Raw genomic sequence first — 18548 nt, forward strand, 5'->3', positions numbered from 1 at the left:
AAGACAAAATGTGAGATTTGAGAGGTTAAAAGATGATAAAAGAAAGGAAATTGCTAAAATATCTGAGCTTTACTGCTGCGTAAATATTAACCCTTGATTTCAATGGGCAAAATACTGAAACTCTAAAAGCAAATAAGGTTAATTAAAGTTGACATTGAGGCTCTGGGATCGCATTTTCACATTGAAATGGTGTGTGCGTGTGTGTGTGTGTGCTTGAGAGTGTGTATCGTGTTTGTATTGTGCACATTTATGCCCTCTACTTACAAGACAATGTGTATGCGTGTGTGAGAATTATTGTGCGATGTGTTGATAAAGTATAGAGCGCATATGGGAGACACACAGAAACACACACACACACTCACACAGCAAGACAGATAGAGAGAGAGAGGGGGGGGGAGAGAGAGAGAGAAGGAGACATAGAGAGAGAGAGAGAGAGAGTGTGTGTGTGTGTGTGTGTGTGTGTATATATGTCCCATTCCACACAGCGTAATCTCACGATTCAGTGGTTCAGAGAAAATCTCCCTCTTTCCAATAAACTAAATTTTTTCTCCTTTATATGTCCCTCTCTCCCTCTCCCTCTCTCTCCCTCCCTCCCTCCCTCTCTCTCCCCTGCTCTCTCTCTCACCTCTCTGTCAACAGTAAATGAAGTGAATTTGTCGTTTAAATGAAGCCCCTCGCTATTCTCTGTCCGAAAAGTCTATGGTTACCATGGAAATGCCACTTTCACATCACTGACAGGAAGCTTTTCCGAGGTGCAGGGCCCTTTATTAAAAACAGGCTGCCACTCAGCCAACTTACTGACTGGCTGCTGTAAGGAGCGTGGGGCGGCACGGCTACGGCTATATTGACTCTGTTCTTGACTTGGAGCTGGTATTTGCAATATTCTTTATGAATAAATCATAATTCTCTTACATCAGTCAGTGTGGCTAAGGAATCATTTTAATTTTGGGGTCTATTTTTACTTGACCACGGACACGAGTGTTGGGGAGGTTATGAGCCGGATGTGCAGGAGATGAAGCAGCACAGCACAGAAACTAGAAGCCCTGCAGTCAGAAATGAAGCAGTTAACCCAGAGTGGAACTTTTGACGAGACTTCTGCCATCCATCACTTTTATTTTATCCTTAAAATGAGCCCGAAAAGTCTGTGAGCAGCAAAGGTTGGGCCAAGCAGAGTAGAGCGCCCTCTAGAGACAGATTTTCTTTGCGTTCTGATTCTCTGTACTGACTGTCCAATGAGTGCTAATGTCCTTCACTAAAGCGTCTCCACCCTATCTCTCTATCATATTGCCTTATTTAACATTTCGTCCCTGTAACCTAGCAACTTGCCGACTAGGCCGCACAAACAAATCAGTATCCTTCTATTTTCTGCAGGGCTCAAATAAATACTCGGTCTCTGGATCTATAGGTTTTTGAGTGCCTTCATCAGCCTCCAGTCATCTGTAGATAATGATGCATGGAGGACAGAGCGTTTACATCACTGGCATAATGCAGTGCCAGTCGGGGGGGAACCACCTGCCTCCGCCAGGAAGCTGGCACATCAAGAGTGTAGACTATAAAAAAAAAAAAAATCTGGCTTCCATGTGTGACGAATCGTTTCCAGGCAAAGACTTTAATTGGATGTTTATAGGCACGGAACAACATTTAAAGAGTGCACATCGGTAAAACATTTCAAATCACATCTACTCACCCACATCCTGATGAGTCCTTGTGCCTCTGTGCAGGACTGTGTCAGCCCATAACAGTAACACTTGCTACAGCCCAGTGGGTTTCGTACAGACAACCCGAACGTGCCTGGCTTGCACCGCCTGCAGTTGTCCCCCTCCACATTTGCCTAAAATAACACAAACAAGCAATTGCAACAAGGTGAGATTAGCAGAGTGCTTTGTCCTGAGAGTCCTGAAAGAAGGTACCTCAAAAATCAGTCGACAGTCAACGAAACAATAATCTATTTGTGCTGTTTGGTAACAGGATCATACATTTTTTTTGAATAAAGAAGTTCCAAAAATACACTCAACCATTAGGAGCCTAACGATGCATTTAATGTTGGGGCTGCATCCAGTCAGAAGTGAGCACATCACTGCCAGTGCTATTCAACTGGACTGTTTATATTGTGAGGGAATAACCTGATGCCTGACTTTTCTAAAATAGAATTGTGGACAGGACTGCATATGCCACCTTCTACTCGCTGCCAAGAAAAGCCTTCCTGTCAACAAAACATCATCCAATTAATGTTGGGTGCTGTCAAAACGTCCTCCAGGTTAGCAGGTAAGGAGCCAAAACAGCTAGAGACTGTGAGTGCGCGGCGAGGAGACCCAGGAAACCAACTTAGGAGTCAAAATAATTAACATTTGCATGATAAGGTGTCACGTACAGGCAGCGGTCCCATTCTAAACTATCATAAGATGCAAAAGGAGCGAGGCGTGCTTCGTTGATTTACTGGATTTCCTCCAATTACTGTTCAAGATTTGGGAATTTCCTCTAAAAAACCTCATTATAATATCCTCAGCCTAGGATCTGCAGTATTTTCTTACCTTAAAAAGAATCATGAAGTTAGAGAGAGACACACAGAGAGACAGGTAGAAAGACAGACAGGTAATCGGCATTACAGGTGTCAAATCCACACATGGAAATGTAAACAAATATACAGGTATACATTTAAAAAGGAATAATAGATGAGCAGAGAGACAGGTGAAGGAGGCGCTGACTGATTGAGAGGGAGACAACAGCTGATCTGAAGACATGTTACAAGTGTGTGAGCATGTATGGAACGTGTGTGCGTGTGCAGGCTTTGCAACTGTGCATGTGGTTATTAGCAATTTAGAGTGAAGATGGCAGGATGTGAGCACTTTACCTTGCAGCTGCACCTGCCTGTGCGGTCTGCGCAGGCACACACTCCCCTCTCCGCGTCGCACGTCTGGCTGTCCGATCCCGAGATGTCACACTCACACCGGACGCACTGCGGATGTGACAACAAGACAAGGCTAAGCTGCTGTTCCCAAAGACATCGCAGACATCAAAAGAAGAGCTGCCTGAGCGTATCCATGCTTTATGCTTCACTGAACTTTTAGAATTTAGCCCAAAATGAAACTCTATTCACTCCCGTGTCAGGCAAAACATCCCTGAGGCTCATTAAAACTTCCTTAGAGAGGTTTGAAAGGACCGCAGTGAAAACACAAAGCTGACTCACTGTTTTGTTGATCACGCAAGCTGTGATGAAATTCTGACTAACGCGGTGCTCAGAAGATCAAACATATGCTGTGATACCACTGATGAAGATCTATGGTAAAGAGTTTGGACCTGGTATGAACACGATATAAGATCTAAACAAAATAAGGATCAAACCCCCGTTGGGATGTCCTCCAAAGCCTATGAGGAAGTAGTGTTTGTGTTAGTACAGGACTGTAGTAGTGTTGGCAGTAGTGTTGTTAGTGTCGTCAATTACCTGAGGAAAGTCTCTGTATCCCAGCTGGCATTCGTGGCATTTCTCTCCTCTGAAGGAGTCGCGGCAGTGGCAGCAGCCGGTGTTGACGTTACACTGCTGGCTCACTGAGCCAAGCACATTACAACCACACTCCTACACACGCAAAGACACACAGAGTGCATTATTGTCTTTGTGTTCTTTATATTGCCTTGTCTATATTTTGATTCCTCCCCAGTGTTTTCAAACTTCACATCCACAGGGCAGTGTGTGAATGATTTAAGCCTCACCTTGCATCCAGTAACGATGTCGTGGCCCCAGTGGTTTGGAGCGCAGCGGTCACACCTCTCGCCAATCGCGTTGGGAGGACAGATACACTGTCCTGTGCTGGCGTCGCAGTTATTTCCCACATGCTCACACTGGCAGGCTAGAGGAGAGGAGAGGAGAGGAGAGGAGAGGAGAGGAGAGGAGAGGAAAGGTAAGGAGAAAAATAGCAGCAGTGATGTGTTGAGGAGATGAGAGGACCGACAAGACAACACAAACACAGCGAAAGTATAAATCAACACATCATTTCAAGACCTACAGATGAGAACCATAGAAAAGCTTCATCAATTATGACGATGACTCATGCATACTGTACACACACACACAGACACACCTCGCTTCCTATTGGCAAAACAGATCTCTATATGCACGAAGCAGATCTCCTGTATGAAAATTCCTTTAAATATTCTACACATACAGCAATCACCAGCTGTTATGTTTCTTCACCAGCCAGGATGCATAAGGAATCTCTGGGCTCCATTATTCATTGGTCATTATTATTCTGTGTTCCATCTTCAAAGATGTTGATGTTAATCAGTAGCTAGTTTCTCCTGGCAGCATTCCGCCATGCTGCCGCAGCTGTTTCCTGTAATTTGGATATTCTTCACTGCTTCTATTCTCATATCCTTTCTATGTGACGCACATTTCAGAACCCTGAGTTGAATGCTAATATATTTATGATACATACGTATAATACGGGCGCTGAAGTAACTCCTCCTGTTTGTTGGTCACTGGACACATATGCTTGTTTCCCTCAGTTGATATGAAACTCAAGTGTCAACACACACACATTTACAGTGAGTATAGACTTACGTGTGCAGCCTCCCTCCTGGAAGTTGAAGAATCCCCGTGAGCAGCGGTCACATTTGGGTCCGCTGACCCCAGGCTGACACCGACACTGGCCGGACTCGTCGCAGTCAAAAGACTTGGAGCCGAAGGAGTTGCAATTACACGGGATACACATTCCAACCCTGGTGACGCCGTGGGTCAGAGGCTGGAGGCACAGGTACAAACAAGGAAAGGGACCATATGAATAAAGCTGGAAATATGTTCAGACGTCTCAGCAAAAAAACAAGCTGCAATAACACTCCAAACGTTTCTCTCCGGCAAGGTGGAAAGAAAAAGTGAGAACAACATGAACTCCATACTTGAGGTTGCTTGGGGAGAGGAAGAGAATAACACAGGAGAGTGGAGTTCATGTTAAATTAGTTGCAGAAACTTTCCACCCTGACGATACCATTCTGAGATGAAGCGTGAGGATGACTGACACAAGCAGGAACTCATTCACATAAACCTTTCAAATTAATACACACAACGTGAACACAAAGTCACTGCACAAACAAACACAGGCACACCTTCTAGAACAACCAAACAAAGCAGCAGCACCAGAGCACGATTTAGTAACAAGATCAATAGGCACAATCTCACTAAAGTTTACAATTACGTCATGATCATCTTACAGTATGCAAGGTTTAGCCATTCCTCAACATATAGACAAATAATGAAATTTAATTAGGAATATAATACTCTTTGAATCGTTATTGCATTTCCAAAATCCTTCCATCTGTTCCGCAAAAATCTGTTGTATTCGTCAGCACAAACAGACGGCACTTGATCCTGATCGACTCCTGTAACTTTACTGCATGTCAGCGTCCAGTAATGTGACGACTCGTTCTTTAAATTCACTCAGTTTCATTGCGCCCACTTAAAATGTCACTTAACTCTATTCATTTGCATAAGATAATGAAAACATTATTTTTACATTATCTTTAATGTTGCCCGATCTCCATATCTGCAGTTATGCTGTTGTCTAACTGCTGACTTTGTTTATGTTGAGAATTGTCTGTAGTTTAGAGGCCATTTAAAGTCTGGATTTAATGGCCGCTGCTTTGTAAAAAAGACTCATAGTTGCTGCTTTGAAAAATAAAGTCACAAAGCCTTTCATGTTGGTGCTACAAACTGTTCCCAGCCAAACAGAAACGCCTCCTTCAGCCAATACATTTTTATATAACTGGTGCTAAAAATGACGTGAATTAAGATGCATCTTTATGATACCTCATCATTTCCACAAAAAAACATACAAATGGGAAATGCTTTCTTCTGTCTGAACCTCATTCTGTCTGGAACAAACTTTGTTGATGAGATGTGATTTAAAATAAACTGTATGTTACCTCTGCACTATAAAGCAAACATATTACACATCTTATTTTTTATATCTCTTATTTTTTCAACGAGTTATCTACAGATTATGTTTTCGATTAGTCGATTAATCTAAAGATTGAATTTATTACGCAATATAACAATTATTTCCCCCAAAATTAATGTCAAACTTATCTCATTAATATTTCAATATTTTCTACAATCATCTTCTCTTGAAAACAAACAAATGTAACAAAGATTTGCAATGCATTATTCCACAACTAGCCACCTTTTGACTGATAATCTACATTTTACAATCCAACTCAATTCAGGTAAAAGTGATCGAGCGCAACCTGCATTCAACAACAAAAATACATGAGAAGCCGGTCAGTTTGCGCTTCCGCACGTCAGCAAAGACCCGCTTGCGGCATTCGAGCCACACGTCGGCAAGAGCCGCACGTCGGCCGGCAAAGAGCCGCCTTGACAACGCGCTCCGCGGTGCTTTTACTTTTGACCGTGGCCGGCTTTTTTTTCGCCGCAGCTTGATTTCCGGTTTCGTGCATGCTTCCACCTGGCGCAGCCATCTTACGTCATTACGAGGCGCCGGCGCACGGTTATGCAAATCGATGTATTTACGTAATCGAGTAGTCGATTTACGTCTACGCGTCACCCCGCCCCTAAACACATGCCACCTTTTTTCTGATTGGCCAGGTTCATCAGATCTGGCAACACCCACAGACTGTGAAAGCAACAGTACAGTTTAACATGTCTGCTTATAACTAAAAAATGTTTCTATTTGCAGAGAATAAATTACAAGTATCCCACACCCCTACGTGCAGCAGTGGTTATAACCAACACACATCCATTTTCATGCAGCATTTTGAAAATTCAGACCTCAAAGTCGTGAAGCTCACCAATGCAAAAACTTGGACATTTGCTATGCACACACATTGTGTCTTAAAGCTCTTTAGACACACGAGTCCCTTGGATGTACATCTTCACACATCAAGTGAAAACACACAACCATGCGAATCACACCACTGGCATCCACATGCTGTGTGCGTTACCCCTGTCTTAGGCCTGAACGCCCCCCTGGGACACCCCCCTGTGCGGCTTGACCCGCCCCATCTCTGCTGGACGGATTCCATGGGAATGCGCTCCACCGGGCGCCTTGTCTCACGCCTCTCGTAACCTTGGCGACGCAGGTCACAGCGGCGGCCCGCGAAGCCAGGGCGACAGATGCAGCGGCCCTCAACATCACAGCGCTGAGACATGGAGCCGTGAGGGCTGCAGCCACAGGCCATACACTCCTGAGTCTCTGCAGCCCACCAGCAGTTAGGCTGGACCAATCACCACGCAGATGAGTGGAGGGGGGCAGACAGGGGGCCAAGGAGCCAAGAGTGAGTGCCATATATACAAACAACAACACAGAAATAACAACAAACTCATGGAATCTGAGTACAATTAGCAATATTTTTACATTTGTATGACATGTGTCATGATTGTGACAGGGGATAATTACATTTCTGAAGGAATGTGTCTTTTTTTAGAAACAAGAATTAAGAATTATAGAATTACAGAGAAGAAAACCATGAAATGAATGTTACCTACCATTCACGCACCACATTTGATGCAAACTGACTAAAGATGTAAAGCATTATTCAAATGTTTGGGGTTAAAAACACTAAAATGAAAGACAAAGAACTAACAATTTATTCAAAACCAAAGCCCTCCGATATTCCAATATCATGCGGAAAGATTACAAAAAGATAAAACCACATGTTGGAACCCCAAAGGTGGAATAAAGTACTCTTGGTGGATTAATAAAAAAGGAATCAACCCAGCCTGTGTGTACCTTAGCTTGTCAGAATACCCACCATGCACTCGTCACATTGTCGCCCGACCACATTTTCCCGGCACTGGCACTGGCCATTGTCCTGGTTGCAGACCTCGGTCACAGATCCGTTGGTGTGGCACTGACAGGCTGCAGTAGAGGAGAGGAGATAAGCACATTTCTCTATGATATCAGAGTGTAACAATGGCACATGTGTGCTACACACTGGCTGGGATTAGAGCTTCTTCAGGATTAGCTGCTGATAGGAACTTTCACATTATGCTCACTGCAGTTTAGAGAACAATCTGCTCTTCTTGAAATTGATTCTTCGGTCTGGTGGTTTGACTTTGCGTCTTGAGATTATTAAAGTTGCACTCGACAGCTTTTGTATGTAAAAACCTATAATCACTTTGTTGCTGTTAACAGTGTGTAAATGGTTTGTCATGTGTATACATAAGTGATAAAAAGAACCCTTTCATCTCTTTCTCTCTCGATCCCCCTCTCTCTCTCTCTCTCTCTCTCTCCCTCTCTCTCCCTTTCTACTTAGTTTGACTTCAACTTCATTTAAAGTTTGTGTTTGTGCGCTCAAATACTACTGGGAAAAAAAAGACACGCCCACGCATGCCAATCATGCCTTTAGATATACAATTAAAACTTGAACATCACAGCTTCCATCTGGTAGACGGGCTGTCAGAAACACACACATACACACCAACAAACACACACACACCTTCTCAAGAAATTAGTAGCACACATCACGTCACACACACACACATAGCGTGTAATACTCGTGCCATTCTCTCCCGTTACAAGCAAAGAGACAGAAGGACAGACCTGAGTGTGGGACGAAAACGTGAGCGAGAGAAGGGTACAACAGATGTCTAGGCACACACACGCACACACACACGCACATATGCACGCGCAGATGAACAGAGACGCATCATACAACGCATAGCAAGTTGATTTTCTTTCATACACATACGCAGAGATGCATGCCTGCCGTTAAATAAATGCACACACACACCTACACAGTCAAATACATGCAGATGAACACACACACATATGATTAAACATACAGGAGAACACGCACACATGCATCCGTCTCTGTTTCGCATATTCATACTCTTGTGCAGTCTCTCACACCCCCTAGCTTCACCCTTTGGGGACCATCTGGGCTCCGGTCTGTCACTCGCTACAATACGAGCCTTGTTGTGGGATAAAATGTTGCTTTTCATTGCATTTTTTTTTTACTGTTGGTGGGTGTAGCATTCTAGCAACTTGCAAATACATTATGCCCTGTTACCAAGCAATCAACAATCTGTCGTATCAACAAACTGCAGGAGTGGATGTCTAAAATGCAATCTATTTGATCCTGGTCCAGCTCCGTAATGTTACATATAGTTCTGTAAGCGTGTGTATAACTGGATTAAATATAAAACGTTCAGAGTAATTACACTTCATTCTCAAGGTCAAATTGATTATTATTATTATTATGCAGAGAACAAGCAAAAACACTTCAAGCAGCATCAGGAGTTTCTGAAAGCGTGACAAGACACTGTGATGTCTGGCAAACAAGAGAGCACTTGAAAGCATCATCATAATGCAGTTTCCTCAGACGGCCCCGAAGCCCAACCAGGGAATTCTGTTTCACACCCCCTCTTCACAGGCAGTTAAGTTTATTGCTTATTTGTTTGACACATTTTAACCCGCCGTTATCTAGAACAGATCACACTGGGAATTAGGGATGAGGGTTGATTGATAAGTTCTGAGCTGGACACAAAAGGAAGTGGGCAAATGCTGTAATATTTCAATGTAGGACGAAATATCATTCTTTCCAAATGTGGAGCAAAGCTTTAGCTGCAACCCGTTGGAACAGCTGATGATGTCATATGGGCGATGGGGGATTTTTATACTGCCAAGAAAAGGTCTTGGGATGAAATCCCTCCAGATTGCTCGACAGAAGTGTAATGACGAGGGAAGGAGATTATGTTGAACTCTAAAAAACTGAGTCATTTTAATATTTCTGGGGAAGACATTGAGAAATCATTTGAAGCTTTTAAAGTGAAAAAGTAGTCTGGGAGGGCAGAGCAGGCATGTGTTTAAGATGCCTAAAGTAGAGGATTGGGAGCATTAGAACTGTGAAGTGTACCACAGATCTGAGAGGCATTGACAAAGGATTCCTTAACTGCAAGTCGAAAGCATAATTTCATTGCTGAATTACTAGACCGCAATTACGTTTTGTTCCACTGTCTGGACTAATGTGTGGCTGCGCAAATCAAACATCCTCTCAACAACTTGCAAATGACTTTTCGCCATGTGGACAAATGGTCAGAGGAGCTGATTCTCTTGAAATTATTCATTCATTCAGACAAATGACTTTGTGGTCAAGTGTGCTTGAAAAATCAAGCCATTCTCCACTCCGCAGTGAATCAAGCTGAACAAACCACTATTAATGGTGGAGGCACAAAATGGCTGCCGCAGAATTGGCTGCAGACAGGAAAACCGTGACATCCAAAGAAAAGTGCAGTCTAATAGTGCACAAATGGACTCGGCCTGAACTCTCCCGCTCCGCTCAATAAAATTCATTAAGACTGGAAGAGGGAGAGAGAGAGAGAGAGAGAGAGAGAGAGAGAGAGGAAGAGAGAGAGGGAGCGAGTGAGCGACAGAGAGAGAGAGTGAGAGAGAGAGTTGTGTCTTTTAATAATTCCTGGTGGTCTTTTGTCATTCTTACAGGATCAATAGCAACCCTCCATCTCCGAGACACGAGCAGCCGATCAGCACTGTAGGAGAGCGATAGATCAGGCTGATTAATCAATAACCATTTAGCTGGGTGGAAAGGGGAAACAACTACAGAACAATGAACCATCAAATACACATTAATACCCTCTGTCAGCCCGTCTGCCTGCCCCCGCGCTTGCCTGACGCTTTCATCTGTGTATTTATCTATCTGCCTGTCTATTGTCTTACTGAGCTGTCTGTCCCTTCATCTGTCTCTCGTCTTCCTCGACAGCACAGGTTTTTAATGAAGACTTTCACAAACAAGCCCCATCTGTACGCGCGTGTTTCGCCGCCTCTTTCTCTATCGTTCTATTGCTCTGCAGTTTTCACAGGTACCGTTTCCTACTCTGACTCTTACACACAGCTGGCAGTCAGTGGGCCCCTCCGACATCACACCTCCCACTAGCACAGCTGCTTGCCGATGTACAACCACACACACACACAGTCCAGATGGTGTACTAGCTACGCAATGTTTCAGTGAGAGGATTAAAGGTATCATCTCGCTAAAATTGAGTCTCATAGAGGAAACCGCTCTTTAATGTGGCTCTCTTTGTTGAGAAAGTGTCACAGCGAGACTCGTTCTTTCCCCCGATCAGTTTAGATGTTGTAATCGTTCTCTACCTGCTGTTTACAGTTGGGTATTCAACTTTGCAGACAGCGATCCTGATCACTAATTAACTTTGTGATGAACGACGTTTCAAGAAGGAAATCATTGCTGTAATACTGAACGTTACAATAACATTGTGAGGGCGGAAACAAGATTCCGGGTTGGCACTGAAACTACTTCCGAACAATAGCAAAGAGAGATTTCTTGCTTAGTATATTTTGTTTTGTTATGATGTGAGTCTTTCATTAGCGTTTGTACTTACGTTGACAGTTTCTTGCTGTGATGGCATCTCCATAGTAACCCTCATCACACCTGCCGCAAGCCACGCCGCCATAGCCTTGGCGACAGCGCAAACACTGTCCCGTGATTGGATCACAGCTGCCAGGTGCGGTAGGGTCCAGGTTGCCATGGCAATTGCAGGGTTCGCAGGAGCCCCCGGGCATCGCGGGCTGGCCGAAATATCCATTTGAACATCTAGGCGGCAGAAAAGGAGCTATGTTATACTCATATCATGGTAGATCAAAGGTGCTACAAGAAAATGGTAAATAGTTTAACTTGTCAAAAATACTGTTTGCTTCAGCCTCAAGGATGTCAATGTAAAATGCATGACCACAAGTCTTGGTCTAGATGCTTTGCCAATAAACCAATATTAAATTTAAAATAAGCTAATAAAGCTTATCTAGCTGTGCCTCCTGTATAAACAATTTTACAAACATCACACGCAACTCCAAGCCAGCATTCATTCATATCACACAAAGAGAGCTAAGGACCCAAAGCAAACATCAATTAAAATTTAATGAGCGATGAAAGAGAAGGTTTTTAAGCCGGATTAATGTTGTAGGATAGGTCCCAGAGTAAAGGTTTTTTTTACTGACCACCCACTGCAGTTTATACTCACAATACAATATATTATCCTTATAATACCGGCAGATAATACGCTGTAATCTTTAAAAGTTATGGAAAGGAGAGAAGAGGCAGGATCCCCCGTCTGACTGTCGCCACCCGGGCGCCAACAGCTCTCATTTATTACACTAAAAATAAAGGAACATAACTTTTATGACCCCCCCTGCCCACTCCGTAACTTGACCAGTTTTGCTCACCCTCCACTTCCTGTGCACCCTGACGGTTCTGACCAGGTGTGTGACCCCCCGAAATATCTCCTCCACACACACTCTCCACTCTCGCCACTATAAATACCTTTACTTCCTCCCGGGGCAACTTTGAAAACTGAAGAACATATTTTGCTTAGAATAGAAAAGAGCACAACATTAGACCAAAGTGAATCACGACTACTATCAAATGCAAAATACACACACACACCTCATTCTATCCTCTTTCTATCTCTCTCTCTTTATATATCATGAAGCCGCTGCTCTGCAAACCCAATTCTACTTAAGGACAGGAGGATGCACTTCTGTCCTTAAGCACTAACACACACACACACACACACACACACACACACACACACACACACACACACACACACACACACACACACACACACACACACAGACACACACAAACACACACACTAATAAACCAGCTCTATTGAGTACCAGGGAGGGTCAGTGGTAATAATGGCCGGCTGCTCTTGACTCTTCACTCTTTCCCCCTCCTCTCTAAATTTAATTCTCTTTCAGTGTGAATATCCTCCTCTTCCTCTCTCCATTCCCCCCCTTTTGTCTCTGTCGCTCTCTGCCCATTCGGTTCGTTTTCTGCTCTCTCCTCTCCTCTTTCAACTCAATTCCCTTTCCAGCCTGTATGGAGTTATTTCAGATTAGCCCTGTTTTATTTGGTTTCCTTCCTTCTTGTCACGGCAGCACTCTGAGGTTAATATGTCTTGCGGCATCTCGGCTTCCTCTTATTATTAATCAAGTGAAATATTCTGAAAAGCCAAAATAATAATCAGAGTCGTGTGCCTGGATGTCCTTGTCCTTGCTGCAGGCTGCTTTTAATAACCATTTCCATTTTTTCCTTCGGTGCTCAATACCAATCAGGATATATATTTTTGTTGGCATCCACTTACACGTTGTCCCTCAGTATACACACATAGTTCAATGACAGACGAGATTCAATGTTCTTTCCTAACAATACCCACGTTATGCTTTACTGTAACATTGCCTTGACAACACAAAAGATAAACCTACAAGACACAGCGTATAATATCAGCCCACCCTTCCTGTCACATCGAGTTCAGATTCTAAAAAAACATAAAAGCCACAACATTTTACTTCTTTTGAGTCTGATTTAATCCTTTCAGTTTCCTCAAGGCCGACGTGATGCTTTTGAAGGACATGTCTGACACTCCTTTGTGCTTTCTGACAATGGTCAACCACTACTGCATTTACTATTACTACTGCTATACTATTCCTGCTTCAACTACTCATACAAAAAGGCCTACTAGATCAAACATGAGTACTGCCCCTGGTGTGATATCCTAAAACATAGCAAAGGACACATTTTCTGGATTCCTAATTACAACCTTCTTGTTCTTGTGCTTGTTCGCGCCGTCGTTCTTCATTCAACTGAAAATGTGCTGTAGTTACTTTTCAGGCATTAGAAAGCTTTCAGTTACATCTCCATTATCTGTCAATGTACAGCCAACAGAAAACCATAATCACTTAGCAGGGAGTTGAAAGTCAATTATCAAGGGAGGAATAGAGCAGCTTGTTTTGTTAAAGTCCGTAATACAGACAAATTGGCCCATTACAATTCATTTCCACTGACAACAACAAAAGTGCTGGAGATAATGAAGTATAATGGCAGGTATTGTGTACCAGGTATCAATTAGACTAATAGAACCAAATCAGCCAACTGCTGATTACCTCTTTAACGCCACCATTAGTAATAAAATATTTCAAATCAGTCGATACAGCAGCCGGCGGTCTCCAGGTACAGTACACCTCTCTCTCTCTCCGTCTGCCCCCCCCTCTCTCCTCCTCTCTCCCTCCCTCCGTCTCTCACTCTTTCCTTCGCCAGGTCCTCGCGTCTCGCCGACTGCCAAACACCATATGGCAGCACGGAAGCGCCGCACATATACAAAACAAACAAGCTAATCCCAACTGTCTCCTTTTGGAAACAATCGACTCTGATCGGACACACAGTTATCAATACAGCTTTACTCAACACACACACCGCAACCCATATAATTAATGGACATTTATACAAGGTGCCATGGAGCTCAGATGGAGGGGGAGTGGAGTTCTCAATCTGTTTTGGTTGGAGGGGAAATAATGATCCATACTGGGCGCCAGAAATTGTGATGTCATGGTCTGTTTTGTTGTGCTTTGACTGAAGAACCCAAGATAACAAACAAAAACAAACCCTACAAAAAGGTCAAGCGGCAGACGGGTCAAAGTTTAGTTAAACTTTGAGTGGCAATGTGGTAAACACAGCGCTGCTTTAAGTGCCTACCTGAGATTCAACAACAAACACGTCTTGTCATTGACATTGGAATGTTGCACTTCTCTCTCAGTGTTGAATGAATATGGCCGTAATAACCTCACCTATCCACAATCATAACAAATCCTAACCCTGACCCTGAGCCCCGCAAGAGTCACTTCCCTTGGCTTTGCTTCATTTGTGCGCTTGTATTGTGTTGCTGAATAGCGTTCACATAAGCAATAAACTACAGTTGAAGTCCACGTTTAAGAAAGTGACCAGTCAGAGGCCGCGGCAACTGAGGTTTATAAAAAGACTCAGACAGAGCCAGACAGAGAGGTTCTGCTATGGGCAGCAGGGGTGAAGCATGCAGAGTATGCAGGGCAGCCAACTCCCAGCACCCAGTGTCACTTTGTTTCAATATTTGGATTCAAATAAATTTGGTCTTCACTGCAAGTTTCATTTAACTGGAGAAGAAAAAGTAGATGTTCATCCTTTCGTTTTCCAATTACATGCCACAAGCTCATCTGTGGCATGTGGCTATTGTCTTTTGGTCACTGTTTAAAACCTCCAACATGATCTTGTAACAAAATAACTATTTTTTTTAGGTTGACAGGCTTGTATGCAAAAAGTCCCAATATCATGTTTACACCTGCTGCTACTATTTCCTGTATAATATTGCTATATCCTAAATAGCGTAAAGTAAAGGCAGCAATTGCAATATATTTGACCAATTAGGCAACTTTGAATGCTGACAGCAGATCTGCAAATTCAAAAGATCAGACTGTAAGGGCTGCAAAGTTGTTCACTGTGTGGAAAAGTGTGCAGCACAATCGCCAAGGTGAAACAAATAAGCGGCAAGTAGCAAGTAAATATAAATACTAGACTTCCTCTTTTACTTTGCACCTATTTTACTGCCATTCTTTTTGTCTTTGTCTGTCTCACGCTGTCCAACATGCTTCCTGCAAAAATCCAATTAGGTTCTGAAAAACCAAATCCACAACAGCGTCCGTCTGTGTTCAGTTCTTGATACGATTCACGATCCAGTTGCCTTAATTTACATGTAAATGCTGAATACTACAATAATAACCCGAGATGCCAACCAAGGAAAAAACTCTGCGGAGGAGAAAACTTTAGAAAATGTGTCATTTAATGTGTACCGGTAATTAAATTAAAACTCGCCTCAGTAAGGGAGGAAATACATATCCAGGTAAGTTCTTTCACGTTCTCAGCGCGAGTCGCAGGAGAAAGACTCCATACAGCCTTAGAAAAAGTCAAACTCAAGGCTTTCACTTACAGCTTCTGAAAGGCTGACCTTCAGGAATATACAAGGTTTACAGCAATTATGTCAGTAATGGGTGAACTGCATCCAGATAAGCGTCTCATTAGTCTTTTTCAGTTGGTGAAACTCAATGGAACAAGAATGGCATTCAGGTTCAATTAGCCTTTGCGACCGCAGTAAAATGTTCGCACAACTCGCAGCATAGGAGATTTGTGCCTCCGTATGTGTATGTTTACTTCGTCTCTGCGTGTGTTACCTGTCACATCGTGTTCCTGTGTATTCAGGCGGACATCGGTCGCATATTATCATTCCCCCGGCGCCGAGGTTGCAGGTGGGGCTGAAGCTTTTTTGGTTGCCACGGCGAATTAGCAGTTGTTGTTGTTGTTGATGTTGCGTTTGGTAGCGTTGTCCGGGCGTGGAGAGAGGGAGGAAGATGAGGAGAAAAAGAAGAGGAGAGAGACGAGTTAAGGCCATCATTCCTCTCCCTACACACACACACACACCTCAGGCCCTTCTTCTGCTTAACGCTTCTAACATTTACTCTCTGAAAGACACGCGTTCACTTTGCCTATCTCACACACACTCGCACACTCTGAACGCTGGATGGACTAAGAGACAGACAGAGCAGACAGAGCAGGAGTCTTTCACCCTCCCACCTCACTAGACTATAGATAGTTCCTGGTTCTCGGGTTCCAGGCCTCAGACTGACTCACTAGCTGACTGACTGTATTAAAGGGATTCTTACTTGGCCAGAACCGCGCCGGCAGAAGATATTCCACCATTCTATGTGACAAGATGGTTATCCAATCATATCCTGCTCTAGCGGAATGCCGTTAAAAACTTGATCAGGGATTAGATTAGCTGCTATTGGTAAACAGCTAAGAGCAAAGAACAGATCAATGTGTGAGTGTGGGAAGCACAGAAGAGCTGAGGACCAATATCACTCATCAAGCAAACGACCCCGACTGGCTTTGTAGATCAAATAAATGCCCGGACGCAGTTGCATTGTGATCTATCACTTCACAGCCCGTTTCCAACTGCCGATGCAATCTCCACTCATATTACACCAAAGACGATGTGTGTTTCAGGGAAGATTGGGATGCAATTAAGCTTGAGCGTAAACACAGAGGAACAGTAGGACCAAACTGATTTCCATTGATTCCTGAGCAGCTGCACCTGAATCTCAAATTGACACTGTTTGGTCAGATGCTCAGAATGGTTCGGACACTGCTGCTAAGTGCCACAGTCTGACTGGCTAGGCTGCTGTGTTTGAGTGTCTGCATGGAACGAGGCTAGACGGCTATTTTGAGGGGCTAGAAGGCAGGAGCCCTTCAAGCTATTATTACTGCAGGGGTTACAGGGAAGTGGGGAGGGGGGGGGGGGAGGCTTCAGAGAGAAAGAGAGAGAGAGGGAGAGAGAGGGAGAGGGAGAGAGAGAGAAAAGTTGTGTCTCCTTTAGCTCTGGGAGTTTGCGGCATGATGCGTCATCACTGCATGGAAATTCTCAGCTGCTCCTTGTGTGTACGTCTGTGTTGCCGCTCTGGTGTCGTCTGTGTACCAAACACACAGCAAAGCCAGAACAGGAGCAGGAGGTATATATTTTAGACAAATGTATACGATCAAATTCACCAACAACTCTCTTACTCTTCTTAAGTGACGTGTGATGAATGTAGTGAAGTGTGAGGCCACTCCTGCACAAGTTTCACTGTGTGCAGATCACAAATGATGTAAGAGAAGAAGAGACGTTTATCTTAAATTTGATTTGAATTTTATGAAGTTTATATTTATTTGTTTATATCTAGCCTTGGTTGGCTCAAAACCCCATAGCTACGTCTTGTTTTCCAACCAATCAATTCAGCTGGCCGATTTGGGACAGAGACAGTTGCATTTTGTATGGAATTGTGGGAGTTCTTGTACCCAAACCTGCTGCTATTACCTCCTTCTACCAATAGATGTCAGTCGTGAGACCATAAGACCCCACAAAACTAAGGTTTATGATTTTACAGCAATAATTTGAACATATGTAGATCCAGTTTCTACCTCTGCTGGTGTTGTTTCTACCAATAGAAGGGCAACGCACTTTCACCGACACCAACAGGGGTACACAGGATAAGCAGGAGAGAATGTCGTCTGGTCTGAGGCCTAAAAAAATGGGCAGCTCAGCAGTAGCAGCAACAACAAAAAATGTTTGCAATATCTTGGATCCTCCAGCTCCTGCTGTGCTGGCAGTAATAGAATCAGCAGCCTGGATAATACTCTGTGACAGAGACGGTGTCACTGCCTCTCCACTCTCTCTACAAACGGTTCCTGCTGTTCCTGAGCAAGAGGGGTTGGCGCTTGAAATAAAATCCGAGATGAGGTCCCAGTCCAAGCCTGCACCGGAGCCTCGTCATGTTCCTCTTGTCCGTAGATGTATTGTTGGAGATGAAGGAGGCGGGATTGCAGGATCCTCTGCATGGCGCCTGCAGGCTGCTCCTTCAAAGGGGAGTACAAGCTTGGCAGGATGCTGGCAGACACATGGAATGTATGGTATGGATATACAGTACATGAGCTGAGACAGGTCCAGTATAGGATGCTTGTTTGGTGATCTGCCAGGCTCATCCTTCTCAATCAAAGCATTGGGATGGGGGGATGCCATCTTTTTTCCCTCCTCCTTTCCTCTCGAGTAGAGTTTACACTTGCGAGGCAGTCAACAGCAAAGGGATGAGGCTGGTGAGGAGGAGGAGGAGGAGGCAGAGTTCCGTATTTTTCCTGACACGCAGGTCTGTTCTGATCAGCATATTCTA

General features: G+C 43.8%; 1 protein-coding gene across 1 annotated transcript in view; it reads right to left on the reverse strand.

Moving 5' to 3' along the window:
• Nucleotides 1–18548, reverse strand: part of lama2 (laminin, alpha 2) — a 116838-nt gene that overhangs the window by 42767 nt on the left and 55523 nt on the right. Inside the window, exons 20-27 of the mRNA XM_076167803.1 lie at nt 16020–16106; nt 11363–11574; nt 7759–7865; nt 4556–4736; nt 3709–3845; nt 3443–3574; nt 2852–2956; nt 1688–1831 (exon numbers count right to left, since the gene is read on the reverse strand). Coding sequence (XP_076023918.1) covers nt 1688–1831; nt 2852–2956; nt 3443–3574; nt 3709–3845; nt 4556–4736; nt 7759–7865; nt 11363–11574; nt 16020–16106 — 1105 coding nt within the window. The remainder of the gene's footprint in view (nt 1–1687; nt 1832–2851; nt 2957–3442; nt 3575–3708; nt 3846–4555; nt 4737–7758; nt 7866–11362; nt 11575–16019; nt 16107–18548) is intronic.

This window comes from Genypterus blacodes, unplaced genomic scaffold (genome assembly GCF_046128005.1).
Source record: "Genypterus blacodes isolate CSIRO-AG114 ecotype Tasmania unplaced genomic scaffold, CSIRO-AGI_Gbla_v1 ptg000013l_1, whole genome shotgun sequence".
NCBI classification, from domain to species: domain Eukaryota; kingdom Metazoa; phylum Chordata; class Actinopteri; order Ophidiiformes; family Ophidiidae; genus Genypterus; species Genypterus blacodes.